General features: G+C 38.1%; 2 protein-coding genes and 1 long non-coding RNA gene across 3 annotated transcripts in view; all 3 read left to right on the top strand.

The window, feature by feature from the left end:
- LOC110445805 overlaps positions 1–3,001 on the top strand; it is an 11,719-nt gene extending 8,718 nt beyond the window's left edge. Inside the window, exons 6-7 of the mRNA XM_021490599.1 lie at positions 2,425–2,599; positions 2,998–3,001. Of these exons, the coding sequence (XP_021346274.1) occupies positions 2,425–2,599; positions 2,998–3,001 (179 nt within the window). The remainder of the gene's footprint in view (positions 1–2,424; positions 2,600–2,997) is intronic.
- Positions 3,002–3,184: 183 nt separating this feature from the next.
- Positions 3,185–4,197, top strand: LOC110445770. Its single transcript, XR_002462395.1, has 2 exons — positions 3,185–3,277; positions 4,048–4,197. It is a non-coding gene; the product is annotated as an uncharacterized LOC110445770 (long non-coding RNA).
- Positions 4,198–5,107: 910 nt separating this feature from the next.
- On the top strand, positions 5,108–15,043 carry LOC110445798. Its single transcript, XM_021490591.1, has 6 exons — positions 5,108–5,491; positions 9,429–9,487; positions 10,127–10,208; positions 10,604–10,740; positions 11,053–11,214; positions 11,480–15,043. Exons 1-6 carry the CDS (start codon positions 5,433–5,435, stop codon positions 11,929–11,931), a joined length of 951 nt encoding a protein of 316 aa, XP_021346266.1. The 5' UTR covers positions 5,108–5,432; the 3' UTR covers positions 11,932–15,043.
- Positions 15,044–17,342: the final 2,299 nt, after the last annotated feature.

The raw sequence follows: 17,342 nt of genomic DNA, 5'->3' as shown, positions 1-17,342 counted from the left end.
CTGTGTCAGGGACTAACTGTTCGGTCCCCTAAGCTGTGAAGCTTACTAAGTCGTGGACTTTGTCAGGGACTAAATGTTCGGTCCCCTAAGCTGTGAAGCTTACTAAGTCATTGACTGTGTCGGGGACTAACTGTTCGATCCCCTAAGCTGTGAAGCTTACTAAGTCGTGGACTTTGTCAGGGACTAAATGTTCGGTCCCCTAAGCTGTGAAGCTTACTAAGTCATTGACTGTGTCGGGGACTAACTGTTCGATCCCCTAAGCTGTGAAGCTTACTAAGTCGTGGACTTTGTCAGGGACTAAATGTTCGGTCCCCTAAGCTGTGAAGCTTACTAAGTCATGGACTGTGTCGGGGACTAACTGTTCGATCCCCTAAGCTGTGAAGCTTACTAAGTCGTGGTCTGTGTCGGGGACTAACTGTTCGGTCCTCTAAGCTGTGAAGCTTACTAAATCGTGGTCTGTGTCGGGGACTAACTGTTTGGTCCCCTAAGCTGTGAAGCTCACTAAGTCATGGACTGTGTCAGGGACTAACTGTTCGGTCCCCTAAGCTGTGAAGCTCACTAAGTCATGAACTGTGTCAGGGACTAACAGTACTGTCCCCTAAGCTGTGAAGCTTACTAAGTCGTGGTCTGTGTCGGGGACTAACTGTTTGGTCCTCTAAGCTGTGAAGCTTACTAAGTCATTGACTGTGTCAGGGACTAACTGTTCGATCCCCTAAGCTGTGAAGCTTACTAAGTCGTGGACTTTGTCAGGGACTAAATGTTCGGTCCCCTAAGCTGTGAAGCTTACTAAGTCATGGACTGTGTCGGGGACTAACTGTTCGATCCCCTAAGCTGTGAAGCTTACTAAGTCGTGGTCTGTGTCGGGGACTAACTGTTCGGTCCTCTAAGCTGTGAAGCTTACTAAATCGTGGTCTGTGTCGGGGACTAACTGTTTGGTCCCCTAAGCTGTGAAGCTCACTAAGTCGTGGACTGTGTCAGGGACTAACTGTTCGGTCCCCTAAGCTGTGAAGCTTACTAAGTCATGGACTGTGTCGGGGACTAACTGTTCGATCCCCTAAGCTGTGAAGCTTACTAAGTCGTGGACTGTGTCAGGGACTAAATGTTCGGTCCCCTAAGCTGTGAAGCTTACTAAGTCATTGACTGTGTCAGGGACTAACTGTTCGATCCCCTAAGCTGTGAAGCTTACTAAGTCGTGGACTTTGTCAGGGACTAAATGTTCGGTCCCCTAAGCTGTGAAGCTTACTAAGTCATGGACTGTGTCGGGGACTAACTGTTCGATCCCCTAAGCTGTGAAGCTTACTAAGTCGTGGACTTTGTCAGGGACTAAATGTTCGGTCCCCTAAGCTGTGAAGCTTACTAAGTCATTGACTGTGTCAGGGACTAACTGTTCGATCCCCTAAGCTGTGAAGCTTACTAAGTCGTGGACTTTGTCAGGGACTAAATGTTCGGTCCCCTAAGCTGTGAAGCTTACTAAGTCATTGACTGTGTCAGGGACTAACTGTTCGATCCCCTAAGCTGTGAAGCTTACTAAGTCGTGGACTTTGTCAGGGACTAAATGTTCGGTCCCCTAAGCTGTGAAGCTTACTAAGTCATGGACTGTGTCGGGGACTAACTGTTCGATCCCCTAAGCTGTGAAGCTTACTAAGTCGTGGACTTTGTCAGGGACTAAATGTTCGGTCCCCTAAGCTGTGAAGCTTACTAAGTCATGGACTGTGTCGGGGACTAACTGTTCGATCCCCTAAGCTGTGAAGCTTACTAAGTCGTGGTCTGTGTCGGGGACTAACTGTTCGTCCCCTAAGTTGTGAAGCTAACTAAGTCGTGGTCTGTGTCGGGGACTAACTGTTCGATCCCCTAAGCTGTGAAGCTTACTAAGTCGTGGTCTGTGTCGGGGACTAACTGTTCGGTACCTAAGCTGTGAAGCTTACTAAGTCGTGGTCTGTGTCGGGGACTAACTGTTCGTCCCCTAAGTTGTGAAGCTAACTAAGTCGTGGTCTGTGTCGGGGACTAACTGTTCGATCCCCTAAGCTGTGAAGCTTACTAAGTCGTGGTCTGTGTCGGGGACTAACTGTTCGGTCCCCTAGGCTGTGAAGCTTATTAAGTCGTAGTCCGTGTCGGGGACTTACTGTTCGGTCCCCTAATCTGTGTAGCTTATTAAGTCGTGGTCTGTGTCAGGGACTAACTGTTCGGTCCTCCAGCTTTGTAGTTTATTTATCCTAGATAGATTTAACAGTCTACATTTTCGGTCACCCTGCTGTGCAGCGTACTAAGCTAGGGTCGGTTTCACGGACTTACTAAGCTAGGGTCTGCTTCACGGGCTTACTAGGCCTCGGTCCGTGTCAGGGACTGTTCGGTATTGAATTTTTAATAATTGTATTATGTTATGAATGTCTGTCATAATTTATGTTTATGTTATTTGATTATTAGGACCCGGATGTATGTTCCCTGCAGAACTTCAGAAGACTTGGACGTACGCACATGGCCCTTTGTCCCAAGTCTCGTTCACGAACAAAAGCGCGACAATAGCGTTAAATGACGGAACCAGTTTCACTACAAACTGCGAAAGACACGACACCGACCGTCACAATGTACNTGGGGGGGGGTGGGGGGGGCTCATAGGGTTGTACATCGATATACACAGCGTTAATAGGCGGGTAAGACATATTGTATTCAATACTAAGATACACTGTAGGACATATGTTCCCATAGCAAATGTGGAAATAGAATCAATCGTACATTTGATATATATAGAAAGACACCGAGGATATAACTCGACGGGTATACAGCTGTGCGTTGATGCAACGACAGGCGGTTGTTGAAACCCGAGTTTTCTTTTCTTGATCAGTTCCGTATGCTTCTTTGTATTGCTTTATTATAAATTCGTTAGGTACGTATGGATAGCGTATACAGCTATGCATACTCTGTTATGATTACCTAGACACAACACAATGTTAAATTGGTAAGTATTGTTTAGGGGAATATTTTCCATTCTTTTTCAAGATAACGGCGTATTTCGTTTGTATACCGGAATTCCGACTTTGTTTTGAACTTGATCTTATATGAAATATCGGGTTCGCCTACACCCTATGTATGGGTCGTGTTACCTGTTTAATTTATTGGTGCAAGAATTTCCCAGGAATCTATTTGTTGATGAAATATTTTCACATCTTTTCCATTTTCTTACCTGACAGGACGAACCTCGATTCGGATCACGATGGTGTGATGTGTCTGGTTCTGAATCCCTTGAATGGCGGGAAACTTCTCTCCCAACTAGCCAATGGTAAGACGCGTACTACAATCACGGAAAATTGTTATCGGACATAATTTCGAACCCATTTTTTGTTGTTATCGGATATAATTTCGAACCCATTTTTTGTTGTTATCGATATAATTTCGAACCCATTTTTTGTTGTTATCGGACATAATTTCGAACCCATTTTTTGTTGTTATCGGATATAATTTCGAACTCATTTTTTGTTGTTATCGGATATAATTTCGAACCCATTTTTTGTTTTTATCGGACATAATTTCGAACCCATTTTTTGTTGTTATCGGATATAATTTCGAACCCATTTTTTGTTGTTATCGGATATAATTTCGAACCCATTTTTTGTTGTTATCGGATATAATTTCGAACCCATTTTTTGTTGTTATCGGATATAATTTCGAACCCATTTTTTGTTGTTATCGGATATAATTTCGAACCCATTTTTTGTTGTTATCGGATATAATTTCGAACCCATTTTTTGTTGTTATCGGATATAATTTCGAACCCATTTTTTGTTGTTATCGGATATAATTTCGAACCCATTTTTTGTTGTTATCGGATATAATTTCGAACCCATTTTTTGTTGTTATCGGATATAATTTCGAACCCATTTTTTGTTGTTATCGGACATAATTTCGAACCCATTTTACAAATCATCTTCTCAATGATTATAAGTATCGGTCGGTAAACTAATCTGGTCCGAATAGGATGTAATTCGCAGCTAAAGGTGGATGCATACAACAACAGGTATATACCTTACATTCTATCCATTCTCTCATCAGGAGGTGACCGCTACCAGAATCAGGTGAAGACCATCTTCTTCATGGAACCGATTTATTTGTACGAAACCTGCGACCTGATAGACACGCCACTAGAGGGCATTGTCATGCAGCCTCTCATCGAACCTTAATAAAACGATTTGTTAATATCTCAAAAGATTTTTTTGATGAAAAATAAATATAGAATTTTTTTTCTGTGTTTAAGTTTACCTGAGCTCGGAATAGAAGCCTGTTTTCCTGCGTTAGCGGGTTTTATAGCAAAAGCGTTGTGTTCTTACATTTGACTGACAAATCGATATACTTTACACTGTGTAGGATATGTAATATAAACTGTATAAAGTAAATCTAATAGTGATTTAGTTGAGGTGAATATGCGGTTGTATGTACCTAAGAGAGTGATATTACCCGAGACGGAGTATACGTCAATAATACTTTTTCAGGTTCATATATCATATTAAATGGTTAATATTTGTTAAACAAGAAGGAACGTATGAAACTTGTCAGGAGAGGAAAGTACTGCATTAAGTAGAGAGCAAGAGTTCTTTTCTTTTATTTGATATTAACTGTTTGTTTCTCATTGGTTATTTTTGTTAAGTAAAAGGACCAGTTGTTTCATTCCTCATCAGTAATCATTCCAAAACTGTTTTCCCTTTGAATTGGAACCAAGCAGAAGATCGACCTACTTCCCGAGGTCTGAGGCAGCCTTCAGGAAGCAGTTCCTCTGGTGGGTGCCAACTCCTTAGGAAAATAGTTTTGACTGTTGACTGATAAGGCTACTGTATATTATACCTTATAAGCCTACGTAGTAGGTATCGGTCCGTCTGGTTGTTACCACTGAATGGCTGCCAGTCGTATTAAACACAGATACTGCGTCAATAACGGACAGAACACTGGAGAGCGGCATGTTGGTGGACGTTTGAATAAGGTGCGATATATATAGGTACCAATGCAGCTTTACTTTTATATCATTTGACAACGGATAAAAAACCTATGAACTTGTTCGACGTCCCCTACTAATATAGCCCTTTGATATTGGAGTGTATCGTACCACGTGTATTACACACATTTATCACGGCCGTGACAATAGGCGTTACATACATGCCCTACCTGCCGTACACACCCCGTCACGTCGATACATAAACACAGCCTGTATCCAGGCTCCGCACACACCTATTACAACCCTATTTACCTCATGAACCAATTAATTTGACCGGTCCGTTAAGATTTCGATATGGTGAAGGGGTCAAGTTTCCACTAGCGTTAGAGATACACTGTAGCTGTCGGTACACGGACGTGGAAAATGTCGACGTTGGTCAAACATGGCTAAAGTTATCTAAAATTGTAATTAATAATAAATAAGAGAAGATTAATTCGTATACATTGAAAAGATGGCCGGTGCATTTTCTGTATTCGGATTGAAAATGTCAGCTGTAAAATTGGACCGGAGGTAAGTACAAAACCTCTGCATGCAATATACAGTGTACCTAATGTATATCGATGTGACACTACATGTATATTTGATTATCTTATAAAGCCTACATGTACAGGTACCTACATTCTGTTACGTATCAACTTTTCCATAGTTAGAGTCTTAGATATTTACGTTTTGCTTTTGTATATGATCCTGGCAGTGTCTAGCGTATGCTTTGGTTAGCGATTCAACACATGCATAATGCAGGATAATATTAAGAACTTATAATAAAGTGACAAGTGAACCACCATTTTTTTTTACTGGTTTTCCGTAATGATGGAAATGTTCATGGAGGGGGTGATCTTATACTTTTCTGTGACACACGAATAGCTATCAGAAAGTGCGAGGTTTACCTTGTATCTACTGAATATATCTGTTAGGAATTTAAGTAAAAGTCTGGTTCCGAACTGTTCGTCCTTCTGTGTTTGACTCAAGTCTACATAAGTATTGTCGATCTCGCGATATTCTCAATACAGAGAATCTAACCGGTTGAAACAGCTTTCAGAACAATAGGAATACAATTGACAACATGAACGAAAATGAGGCAATGAGTCAAATTACGGTGAGCACCAGTTTCTATTGGAGAATACTTCAAAGATGTATGTTTTATCGAAAATTATACTTCCTCTTCTTTATTATGTTGAAACTGGAATTCCGTAAGTTTCATGCAGTGACCAAGAAAAAGAGGAAGTGATTTTTTCTATCATCTCTTTTATAATTATTCTGATGCAAGTTAACCTGAATTACTAATACATAGAGGATGTTTAATGGTGTCTTCAGTAATAACAAATATATTTCAAGAGTGTGGCTAATATTTTATTATTTTTCACGAGTGCGCAGCACGAGTGATAAATATCAAAATATTTGCAACACGTGTGAAATATATTTGTTATTACTGAAGACACTATTAAATTTTCTATTTATTACATTTTTAGAACATAAAACATGAAAAATGTAATGCATTAAAAAAGGTCGGGAATTAGAAGCGTAATAATTAGCACCATCATCTAATGACGTCACGTTTGACAACAAGGCTGCCCGCCATTTTGAATGGGATACTCAACGCGATTCCGATGTTTTCTGCTATTTTCTGGTATGATTGCTTATAAAACGTTATTAATTGTATGTTTATGTAAATACCGAAGTGTGTGTACCAAACATTTACCATAACAACCACTTATTCTACCGTCGCTTCATTTGAATCTGAACAAAAATTCGTTACGTTTGAATGCAGCGAATAGAAGATACCGTTATGATTGGTCAATACAGACAAGTGCTATTTTCTCACTGTGATTTTTTTTTTATATTTGTCACAGTGTGAAAGATATCAGTTTTTTCAGGTTGATAGAATCCGATATTGCACTGGTAAAAATGTAATAAAAGGGATGACTTATTGAAGTAGTGTGCGGTATTATGTCAGTTTTTGATATTGGAAAGGAAGTAGGGCCAGATAAAATCAGTCACAATGTGCTTAAAGCTGCGACAAGATCACAATCCTTTCGTGAGTTGAATAAAAGAAAGCAACCGTTTTACCTTGATATTTAGAAATGTGAAAGTTGCTTCTTTAACTTAATGACTTATTCCTTTTTTCAATAAGGTGTTTTTTCTTAAATAAAAGAATCTTCATCTTGCCAGGAGTTAACAAGCGCATTGATATTAATCATAGCATTGTTCATGTGTTAAATGTTGCGACCTTTCCAGGATATTTGATAATTGACATAAAGGGAGGTTACGCATCATTATAGTATTGACCATAACCTACTATCCTTGTTCTTTAGTTATGTCAACAATCTGCTATGTATAGGAATAACTTTTATTTCTTAAATATATATCTACAGACGACCGCTAGGATCTGTTATCGGTCCTTTTTCATTCTTACTTCTCAGCGATTATCTTGTTGATCCTACGAATTATTATCAAAGGTCTTTGCAATGAATTGTCTTCTGTGGACGTTTTAGAGCCGAAACTAAACAACAATGTTGTATCCTTACCGTTTTGATCTGATTAGTTGTGTATGCGGTTGAATCCCACGAAGACGGCAGTAGATCTCGCCCCATCACGACCACTTGATATCGAACCAAACCTTACTTCTACCAAGGAACCGCTTCCTCTCTCTGGCTCTAACTGTTACATTTTAAAGTCATCTTATTCTCTCGCTGGTCCTTACTGTTTTATTCGAATGCCATCCTATTGGGCTAGAGGGTAGTTCGTACTTACACTTTTACATACACGTTTCAATGTCAATACGATCTATCGGTCCATTTAGCATCAAATAAACAGAGATGTAGTGATGAAATCTCCAAGGTCCTAAACAGGCTTATATAAATTTATGAACATTGGTTTTCAGCCAGTCCCCAGTCATGATACTCTCATATGCGGATATGTTGATCTTCCATTTCAAGCAAAGGTCATTGCCCTATTATGTACAGACATTCACAAAAACAACAAAAGGGTTTGGAACTAATTAGTAGAAGACTATGGCAACCGTGATATTCCAATCGCAATCCATCTCTTCCTTCACGCTCGTTCCTTTCTCTTTGCTGTTTCGTTAAGCTTTTAGTCATCACGGGTTATCTAAATTGTTTGCTTATAGTATCATTGAGCAAACGCCTAATAAGCTATAAAGACTTGTGTCCAATCCTTTTGATTGCTATTCAACAACAAAATAGGATTTGATAATCAATCTTTTACACCAAGGCAGGTTTCAATGATCTAGGTTAATTATGTTCTTCCTGCTGAAACTATCATTAATAACACTCTTTGAATTTGAACCTATATGTATAACGGTAGGTTTTATCCTGGCATTATCCAAGTCTGTCGGGTCCCTTTAAACTTTGGATGTGAACATCAAGTTATGACAATGTCACTGTCAAACTGAAAATTGAAAGATAATAAACTGTGACCAACAGGTTTAAATTGATTTTGACTTACTAATCTTTACCCAGTCTCGATGTTATGACACCAAACTTTTAGTTGATTTTGACTTACCGATCTTTACTCAGTGTCGATGTTATGACACCAAACCTTTAGTTGATTTTGACTTACCAATATTTACTCGATGTCGATGTTATGACACCAAGCTTTTAATCAATTGTGACTTACCAATCTTTACCTCTGGTCGATGTTACGACACTAAACTTTTAGTTAATTTTGACTTACCAATCTTTACTCACTGTCTATGTTACGACACTAAACTTTTAGTTAATTTTGACTTACCAATATTTACTCACTATCGATGTTATGACACCAAGCTTTTAATTAATTGGACTTACCAATATTTACGTCTTGTCGATGTTATGACACTAACCTTTAAGTTAATTTTGACTTACCAATATTTACTCACTATCGATGTTATGACACCAAACTTTTAATTGATTGGACTTACCAACCTTTACCTCTTGTCGATGTTTTGACACTAAATTTTGTATTGATTTTGAATTACCAATCTTTACCTCTTGTCGATGTTATGACACTAAACTTTTAGTTAATTTTTGAATTACCGATCTTTACTCGGTGTCGATGTTATGACACTAAACATTTGATTTATTTTGACTTACCGATCTTTACTCATTGTCGATATTATGACACCAAACCTTTAGTTAATTTTGACTTTTGACCGATCTTTACTCGGTGTCGATGTTATGACACTAAACGTTTGATTTATTTTGACTTACCGATCTTTACTCACTCTCGATGTTATGACACCAAATGTACACCTTCACACGTTGACGATGTTTTCTCAGCCTCACTTTAATTTAAATTACAATCATTTAGATATTACGAACTTACCTTTTCCTTTGATTTCTAACTATGAAAAATTTTGCTATGTGACTTTCCCTTCTTTATTAATTGTTGATGTTAATTGGCATTATCCGTGATGGTATCTACGATTTCTGTGATGCTGTCGTTCCAGGTGTTATTGCAATGCTGCGTTGTTGGTCGTGTTGACTTTGGTGAAGGAGCCTACCACAGGTATACAGAGTGTCACCTGCCCTTACCCTCCCCACTAACTAGAAGTATAAACATAGTTTTACATGATGGTTCACAGAAAGTCAGCCGTCCTTGAAACGATGACACACAGCTGCTGTCGAGGCAACTGCGTTAGTGAACAGCACTTATCAGGATGAAATGTTGATTTACTTCTCTGCCATCAGCTTTATTCAAGCAGTTGTTTTGTCATTCATTCGCATACTATTCCGATATCAGCCACTTCGGCAAACGGATGACTTTATTACTAAAGCAGTAGCCATTGACGGTTGTTGTGGCCCATCGTAGTTTTAAGAGTAAAATTTGTCCTAAATCCTATGTCTTATTATTGTTTTACTCAATGTCGTCCTCAATATTGTGTTGATTTTTGGAAGTTATTGGTTTGGGATTGGATACAAATATTAAAAATATATTGTTTCATCAACTTCTCACTAACTCATATTGTAGCACTTTTTCTTAGAGCATGGTTATGTTACTATAATATAATAATATGAAGTTCTGGTGTAATAAAGTACCAGTTCTGTGAAAGATGTTCAAATTTGGTTGGTGATATAATGTTACAACACGATGTAACGATCAGTGCGTCACTTGTGGAAATGTTATCCAAAGTCTCTGTTATTACAGTTCAGGGCCAGAACACGACATTGGTTGCTACCAGCACTGCAGCCTACTTCATGTCAGAGGGTTACCCGACCATGTACTCAAAGTACGTAAAGTACATGAAAAACAGATTTCCGGTAACACTAGTTCCACTTCCGTTTTTGTTTTATTTCAGTACAATTCTGTCAGTTCATTTTTATTAAGGTTAAAACAGACATGGATGTCAAGTTTTCATAATGTAAAAGTAGTTTGTATTTACTATATAGTTATACTCTATAACAAAACACACTTCTGCTTAATATATTCAAAGGTTGTGATATAAGTGGTTTTTTTAAAAGACAAAACATCTTTAAACAGTGTTGGCAAAGGTTTAGAAATCTTATCTTATTGGTGTTTGTCAAGATATAAAAATCTTTTAATGTTTTTTTCAAGATATCGAAATCTTAAAATATTGATTTTGGTTGAGAATAGAAATATTATGATATGATTGACTCTCCACAGTAACGTGACTTACACGTGGTTACTGGAGTCGAATGAGGTCAACGAGGTAGTGAAAGTCGAGGTGGTTGATTGTCAACTGGAATACATCAACGCCAAAGTACCCGTATGTCAACTGGATACCCTCACCATATACGACGGTGTGTAGTATGAAATGATCTCAGTGTGATTGCGTAAGACTTGTTATTGAACAATAAAACTAGTTTAAATGAAATGGTGTATTATCCAGAACTCTTACCGGGTTGTATATGTACAGTTGTTTTTAGGATGGTGACACAAAACAATATAAATTACAATAAAGGTTTAGATCCTTAGAGCCGTTTCAATTAAACATAATAATAAAACATCCTAGATCATTTTGTAATATGCAAAAGGTGTGTCATTTAACGAGATTCTGATCAATGCCTTTGCTTAGTCTTCGCCTGATCGATAATGTCGTTATGGGTTATAAGGTGCCTACGAGAACGCCACTCAGCTTTACTCTTCGTGCTGCATAACTTCGGTGCCTGCTATGAACAGCTCGGGGACGTCTCTACTGATCAAGTTCTACACCGACTCTACAGTGGTGGCCCGGGGTTTTCGCATCAAATTCTACAACAGCGCAGCCATGGACGGTAAGAGAATATATTCTTAAACAGATTGTCAAATGTCAAATGTGTTATGTTGTTTTAAACAATAAATGCCAAAGGCAAACGTAAGTGTGATATCTTTAGCAGAAATGCCACATTAAGAACGTTCTTTTGAATTCCGTAGTCGTTCAAAACTACAATAAAATTAAAATGGAAATAAAGAAGAATGACATTGAAATACTACAATGTCAGTGCGACACAAGACAAACGTGCATTTTGTTTACGCCGTCCTTGACTTTTTTGTTAACAGAAACATCTTTGGCTGCAGCTAGTGGCCTTTTCATCGCTATTGGAATCGTTGTCGTCCTGGTTGTCGGTGGCGCTTTTCTCAGTGCATATTTCATCTACCGTTTCAAATGTCAAGACGGAAACAAGCTCCGGATCAACCCACTTGGAGAGGAGGGGCAACCTGGGTGTCAGGAGGCTGATAATGGAGTAAACAATCCCGCTCTATCAGAATACGAGAAACGCCCTCTCGACGGACCAGGGTGTTCGGCCCCAACCCCAAAGGCTTGGACTGAGACGGGAGGTATGGAGGACCCGAGCATGGAAAATATGGAGAGGAATGTCTTTGTCAAAGAGAAGTTTCCGGCAGCCCCACAACAGCCGAACACTTTACCTCCTCATACAAACTCAACGTTGCCGTCGACCAATGAGTTGTCAGCAGGAAGCCCTGAAAGAAGTCTGAGTCCAGTCGGGTAAACAGGAGTTTTCTCGAAAACTTAGTGTAACTGTGTTACTTGATTCACGACATCCTAGACCGTGAAGACTTTACTCCCTTAAGTGTGTAAATAAGTATGATTATCAAACCACGACCTTGCATGACCATCATGGGCGTCAGTTTATGGGAAGTCCTCTAGCGATGTGATTACTGTAGAATAACCTAACACTAACATATGAAAAGTAAGCCTTGCCTATCAGACAGGGAAACGGGTTTTCTTCGGTTTGACGGTTGCAGAATAGTCATTCTACTGTTAAACAGCAAAATCATTACAACAAAATGTATGATACGTTTATTTTAATTTGGTTAATATCTACTAAATCAATAAGAAGATTTCCATAAAACCCTTGAAATGTACATGGAGAAGAAGGCCAGGTATTCCAAAATGGTCATCGACAGAACCCGCCATGTAAGTTCAGATCAAATCCAAGTAAAATCCCGTCCACATAGCGAGAACAGGGAAGTGCCAAAAAATTAGGATGTTAAAAACATCGACGTTCCCATCACGGAAAGAAAAAATCGTATTTCCAAATGTGATCGTGATGACGACAATAAAACTTTGCATTTTCTTCAACCGATGTCATTACAGAAAATGGACTATCAAAATCAACTTAGGGAATACAGTTTTTTTAATCCTCTTTCAGTTGCATGAGATCATGAAAATCATTCATGTGACCGACTTTTAAGCGCAATATTTACCTCCAGATTAACGCATATCAGATTCAATCAAAAGCAAAACAATTTAAAGCATAATTTAGCTTTGTCAAAGTTTCAACCGGAATAACTGCATTCACAAGTTGAAGATATTGGCCTTGATTATTAAGGCCAAGAGAAATATTTTTGATAGGTAATTTATCAAAGTATGTTTTTGTATTTAACTCATACCAAACTGGGCGCTGATATAAATATATGGTTGAAAATATTTTCAGAGCACAATTTGCGAAAAGAACAACAATGGCCAAAATAAAATATACTGAGAATAAAATTGTGAGATCGATTTAGTCTCAGCTTGACAATATCATTGTTGGGTTCCGAGGCACGATGTTCTAGAAGACTTTAGGCATTTGTATGGGAACAAAATGTGCCCTCTTCTAGTTCATTATTTTCAAAAAGGCTGAATTCATAGATGATCTTATCAGGAATGGTAACCTAGTCAAACCCTTCGATTTCATATTCTGATACATCGACGTTACAGTAACATCCTTGATTCTACGTACGGGTTTTACATGTCACAGTTGATTATGTATTCAATAGCTTGATCTGAGTATCCTCATTTTTATAATGTTCGATTGTTGTCACTGCCCGGGTTCTCGATGTGAGGACGTGACATTTTTTGGAATTGACCTAGATTACCTGGCGGGTGTCGTCGATGAGGCTGAAAACGCTTACCCTTCTGGAACACCTGTTCCCCGGGTAGTGCTTCCAATGGTCTTTATGTTAATCTTTCTTTATTGTTTCATTGATTTTGAGTTCGAATCATAGTTTTGGTGACAATTCAATATTTTGTTGTTGTTTTTCATACAGGACAAATGTTGCCTTCGCAAAGTGCAAATTGACCAACCTTTAAAGTTGGCCAGCATGGCTAAGTATCATTCAAGTCCAATTTGAACCATATACCAATTTATACAACTTGCGGTTTGGTTAAAATCGCGTTGAGTGACCTTCCAAGTGTGCAATGTATAGTAGAAATTCTCATTTTGTTCAGAGACAAAATCAAGATTGCCAAGGTCTTGTATCGTGCAATTTAAACCGAACATTTAAATATGAATATATGCAAGCCCATGATTTTCAACGACAATATTTGTATTTATAATATTTTGGTACAAATAACTTCCATTGCATGACAAATCACAATAGGGGAATTAAGGTCAAACAATTCCCATTAATATTTATTAACACAAACGTAATTTTTCTTCCCTCCAAAGGAAGAATGGTGTGATATGGAATTTTCAGTATAATGAAAAAGAAAAAAAATACGACTGTCTAATTTCTATTTCGTTGTGCAAAAACGGTTACTTTACGACAGCGTGTTTTTTCTATTTCATTTAGAAATTGGATAAAACCTATGAACAAAAAATAGTTCGTTGTTCAAATCTTGGAATCACTCCAAAATGGCATGAGATGGGTTTTTTAGCATTGAGTTAGACATATAAATTGCCAAGGTATCCAACAAATGAATTTTCCAGGAAGTTGTGAATGCATAGAAAAGAAAATGAAATGGTTTTAGACTTATTCATTTTAAGAATGCAAACTGCAGAAATGGGCAAATCCTTCAATTTGTACTTTTACATATCTCCAATTTAGCGCCTGCTGGACAATTTGAACATTGTATTGATTTAGTGTTAACTTATACCTAATATAATCAGTGTTACACGAGAGGAATAATATACTTTAGTTTGCATTTTATATAGTTTTAACATACCATAATATATGTTACACATGAGATATACATACATTATACTTTAGTTTGTATCGCTACAGTTTCCACTCGCCATACTCTTCATCACACATAGATACATTATAGTTTAGTTAGTATTGTTTTAGTTCCACCCTACAGCGTATAATACTAAATGCTTCACATAACGTAAATAATACCTAAGTTTGTATTGCTATCTTCTTAACTTCAAATACAAAATTTTCCATAGAGATTCATTTAGAAATCACAATTCAATGATGGTTAGTCATTATGGAAAAAAAGAAAGAAAAAAAGATAAAAAAACACATTTTTCCCAAGGCTGATTTTGGTTGACTTTTCTTCCGTACATAATCAAGATATCTATAAAAGTTATAAAAGAAAATAAAGATATGTGATGTTTGGGCAAATCTTTGAGTAAGATGACTGGACTAAAGACTTTTGTGTTCAGCTTTCACATTATTAGTTTTTAGCCAATAATGTGAAAAACTGAACACAATGTGAATACACTTTTTCCATGATATTTTGTTAGAGGATAGGTAAAACAGAAATCTGTCCCCCGTTTCTTCTGGGACAAATGACCCTCGGGGTAATTGTATCGTAGAACGGTGTTTGTTCGTGTTCAGTGTGTTGTTGGTATTATATTGTGTACATGTATGCCTGAATAAACACAAATATAAGCATAAATATATCGTTATTGTCTTCTGTTGTGTGCTAATATAAATATGAGACATTTGCCTTTTTCTCTACGTGACAGTACGGACATTAATATTTATTTTATACAGATGACTTTGTACTATAGAAAAAAGAAATGCAGGTAGTAGCATACCATATCTCTGGTACAAATGTCTCTTTGTCTGTCACACTGGTATACTTGTCGTTTTGTCTGTATTACAGAAAATAACATATCTTTATAACAATTACATTTTTGTCTGTATTATTGTAAGACAATAACACATCTCTGGTATAATTGTTTTCTATCTGAAAACTAGGAGACAATAACATGTATCTGGTATGATTGTCGTTTTGTCTATATTACATGGAGACAGTAACATATCTCTTGAAATTATCTTTTTATATTAACATATATTCATAGATTTATTCTGACATAGTTAGGATTTTACAATCCTTTGACAGTCATTATTTTCTTTAAAACTGTATCCCCGGTTGACAATATCTTGGTATGGTTGCCTTGTTGGTTGCCTGGTCAGAGACATAAAACCGAGTACATACATCTCTCTATTGAGATGAAAGCACATACTCATTGGTGTCCACAACTCCGCAATAATCCACACAACAATAAGATATAAAGACGTGTTAGACATTAGTCTATTTCGTCCTTCAAGGATTCATCGGTGATGCAAGGGGCCGATAATTTGGAAATCCATATTCGTTTACACTACTGTTGAAACAGAAGGGGAAGTGAGTAACAAAACATTTATTTAATCTCAGACAAAGAGATTCATTCAATGTATTCTTACTACGGTACACAGACATACAATCTCCATACTCCCTTACACCTGTACACACACATATTTTATCCATACTCCCATACACCTGTACCCACACATATATTCTCCATACTCCCTAACACCTGTACACACACAGTCACTCTCCATACTCCCTTACACCTGTACAAAAGGTCACTCTCCATACTCCCTTAAACATGTACACACGCACCGACTCTCCATACTTCCTCACACCTTACACACACATCCACTCTCCGTACTCCCTTACACCTCTACACAGTCATTCCCTATATTCCCTTACACCTGTATACATTCACTCGCCATATTCCCTTACACACATACACAGACAGTCACTCTCCATACTCCATTACACATGTACACAAGCAGTGACTCACCATACTCCTTTACACCTGTACACACACAGTGACTCTCCATACTCCCTTATACATGTACACAGTGACCCTCCATACTCCCTTATACATGTACACAGTCACTCTCCATACTCCCTTACACCTGTACACAATCACTCCCTATACTCCCTTACACCTGTACACAATCACTCCCTATACTCCCTTACACATACACACACAGTCACTCCTCATACTCCTTTACACATGTACACACATAGTCACTCTACATACTCTTTAACACCTGTACACACACATTCATTCTCCATACTTCCTTACACTTGTATACACACAGTCACACCCATACTCCCTTACACATGTACACACACAGTCACTCCTCATACTCCCTTACATATGTACACACACAGTCACTCTCCATACCCCCTTACACATGAACACACACAATGAATTTCCATACTCCCTTACACATGTACACACACATTAAGTCTCCATAATCCCCTACAAATGTATACACACTGTCACTCTCCTTACTCCCTTACACATGTACACAAACAGTCACTCTCCATACTCCCTTACACATGTACAAACACAAACACTCTCCATACTCCCTTACACATGTACACACACAAACACTCTCCGTACTCTCTTACACATGTACACACACAGTCACTCTATATACTCCCTTAGACATGTACACACACATTAAGTCTCCATAATCCCCTACAAATGTATACACACAGTCGCTCTCCTTACTCCCTTACACATGTACACAAACAGTCACTCTCCATAACCCCTTACACATGTACACACACAGTCACTCTACATACTCCCCTACACTTATACACACACAGTCACTCTCCATACTCCCTTACACATGTGCACACACAGTCACTCTCCATACTTCCTTACACATGCACACACACAGTGACTCTCCATACTCCCTTACAAACATACACACACAGTCACTCCTTATACTCCCTTATACATGTAAACAGTCACTCCTCATACTCCCTTACACCTGTACACACACAGTCACTCCTCATATTCCCTTACACCTGTACACACATAGTCACTCTCCATACTCCCAACGCTTATACAAACACAGTCACTCTCCATACTCGATACTCCCTTACCCCTGTACA

Source organism: Mizuhopecten yessoensis, unplaced genomic scaffold, assembly GCF_002113885.1.
Source record: "Mizuhopecten yessoensis strain PY_sf001 unplaced genomic scaffold, ASM211388v2 scaffold2369, whole genome shotgun sequence".
Lineage (NCBI taxonomy): Eukaryota > Metazoa > Mollusca > Bivalvia > Pectinida > Pectinidae > Mizuhopecten > Mizuhopecten yessoensis.
Note: the sequence above shows the minus strand (reverse complement) of the source record. Positions and strands in the feature narration are given on the sequence as shown.

What these genes read in the sequence shown, in the direction of transcription:
- LOC110445798 (XM_021490591.1), top strand. Translation starts at nt 5,433, where the DNA reads ATGGCCGGTGCATTTTCTGTATTCGGATTGAAAATGTCAGCTGTAAAA. An exon ending in GCTGTAAAATTGGACCGGAG is followed by an intron (nt 5,492 to 9,428) that starts GTAAGTACAAAA and finishes CTGTCGTTCCAG; the next exon opens with GTGTTATTGCAATGCTGCGT. An exon ending in CAACAGCGCAGCCATGGACG is followed by an intron (nt 11,215 to 11,479) that starts GTAAGAGAATAT and finishes TTTTGTTAACAG; the next exon opens with AAACATCTTTGGCTGCAGCT.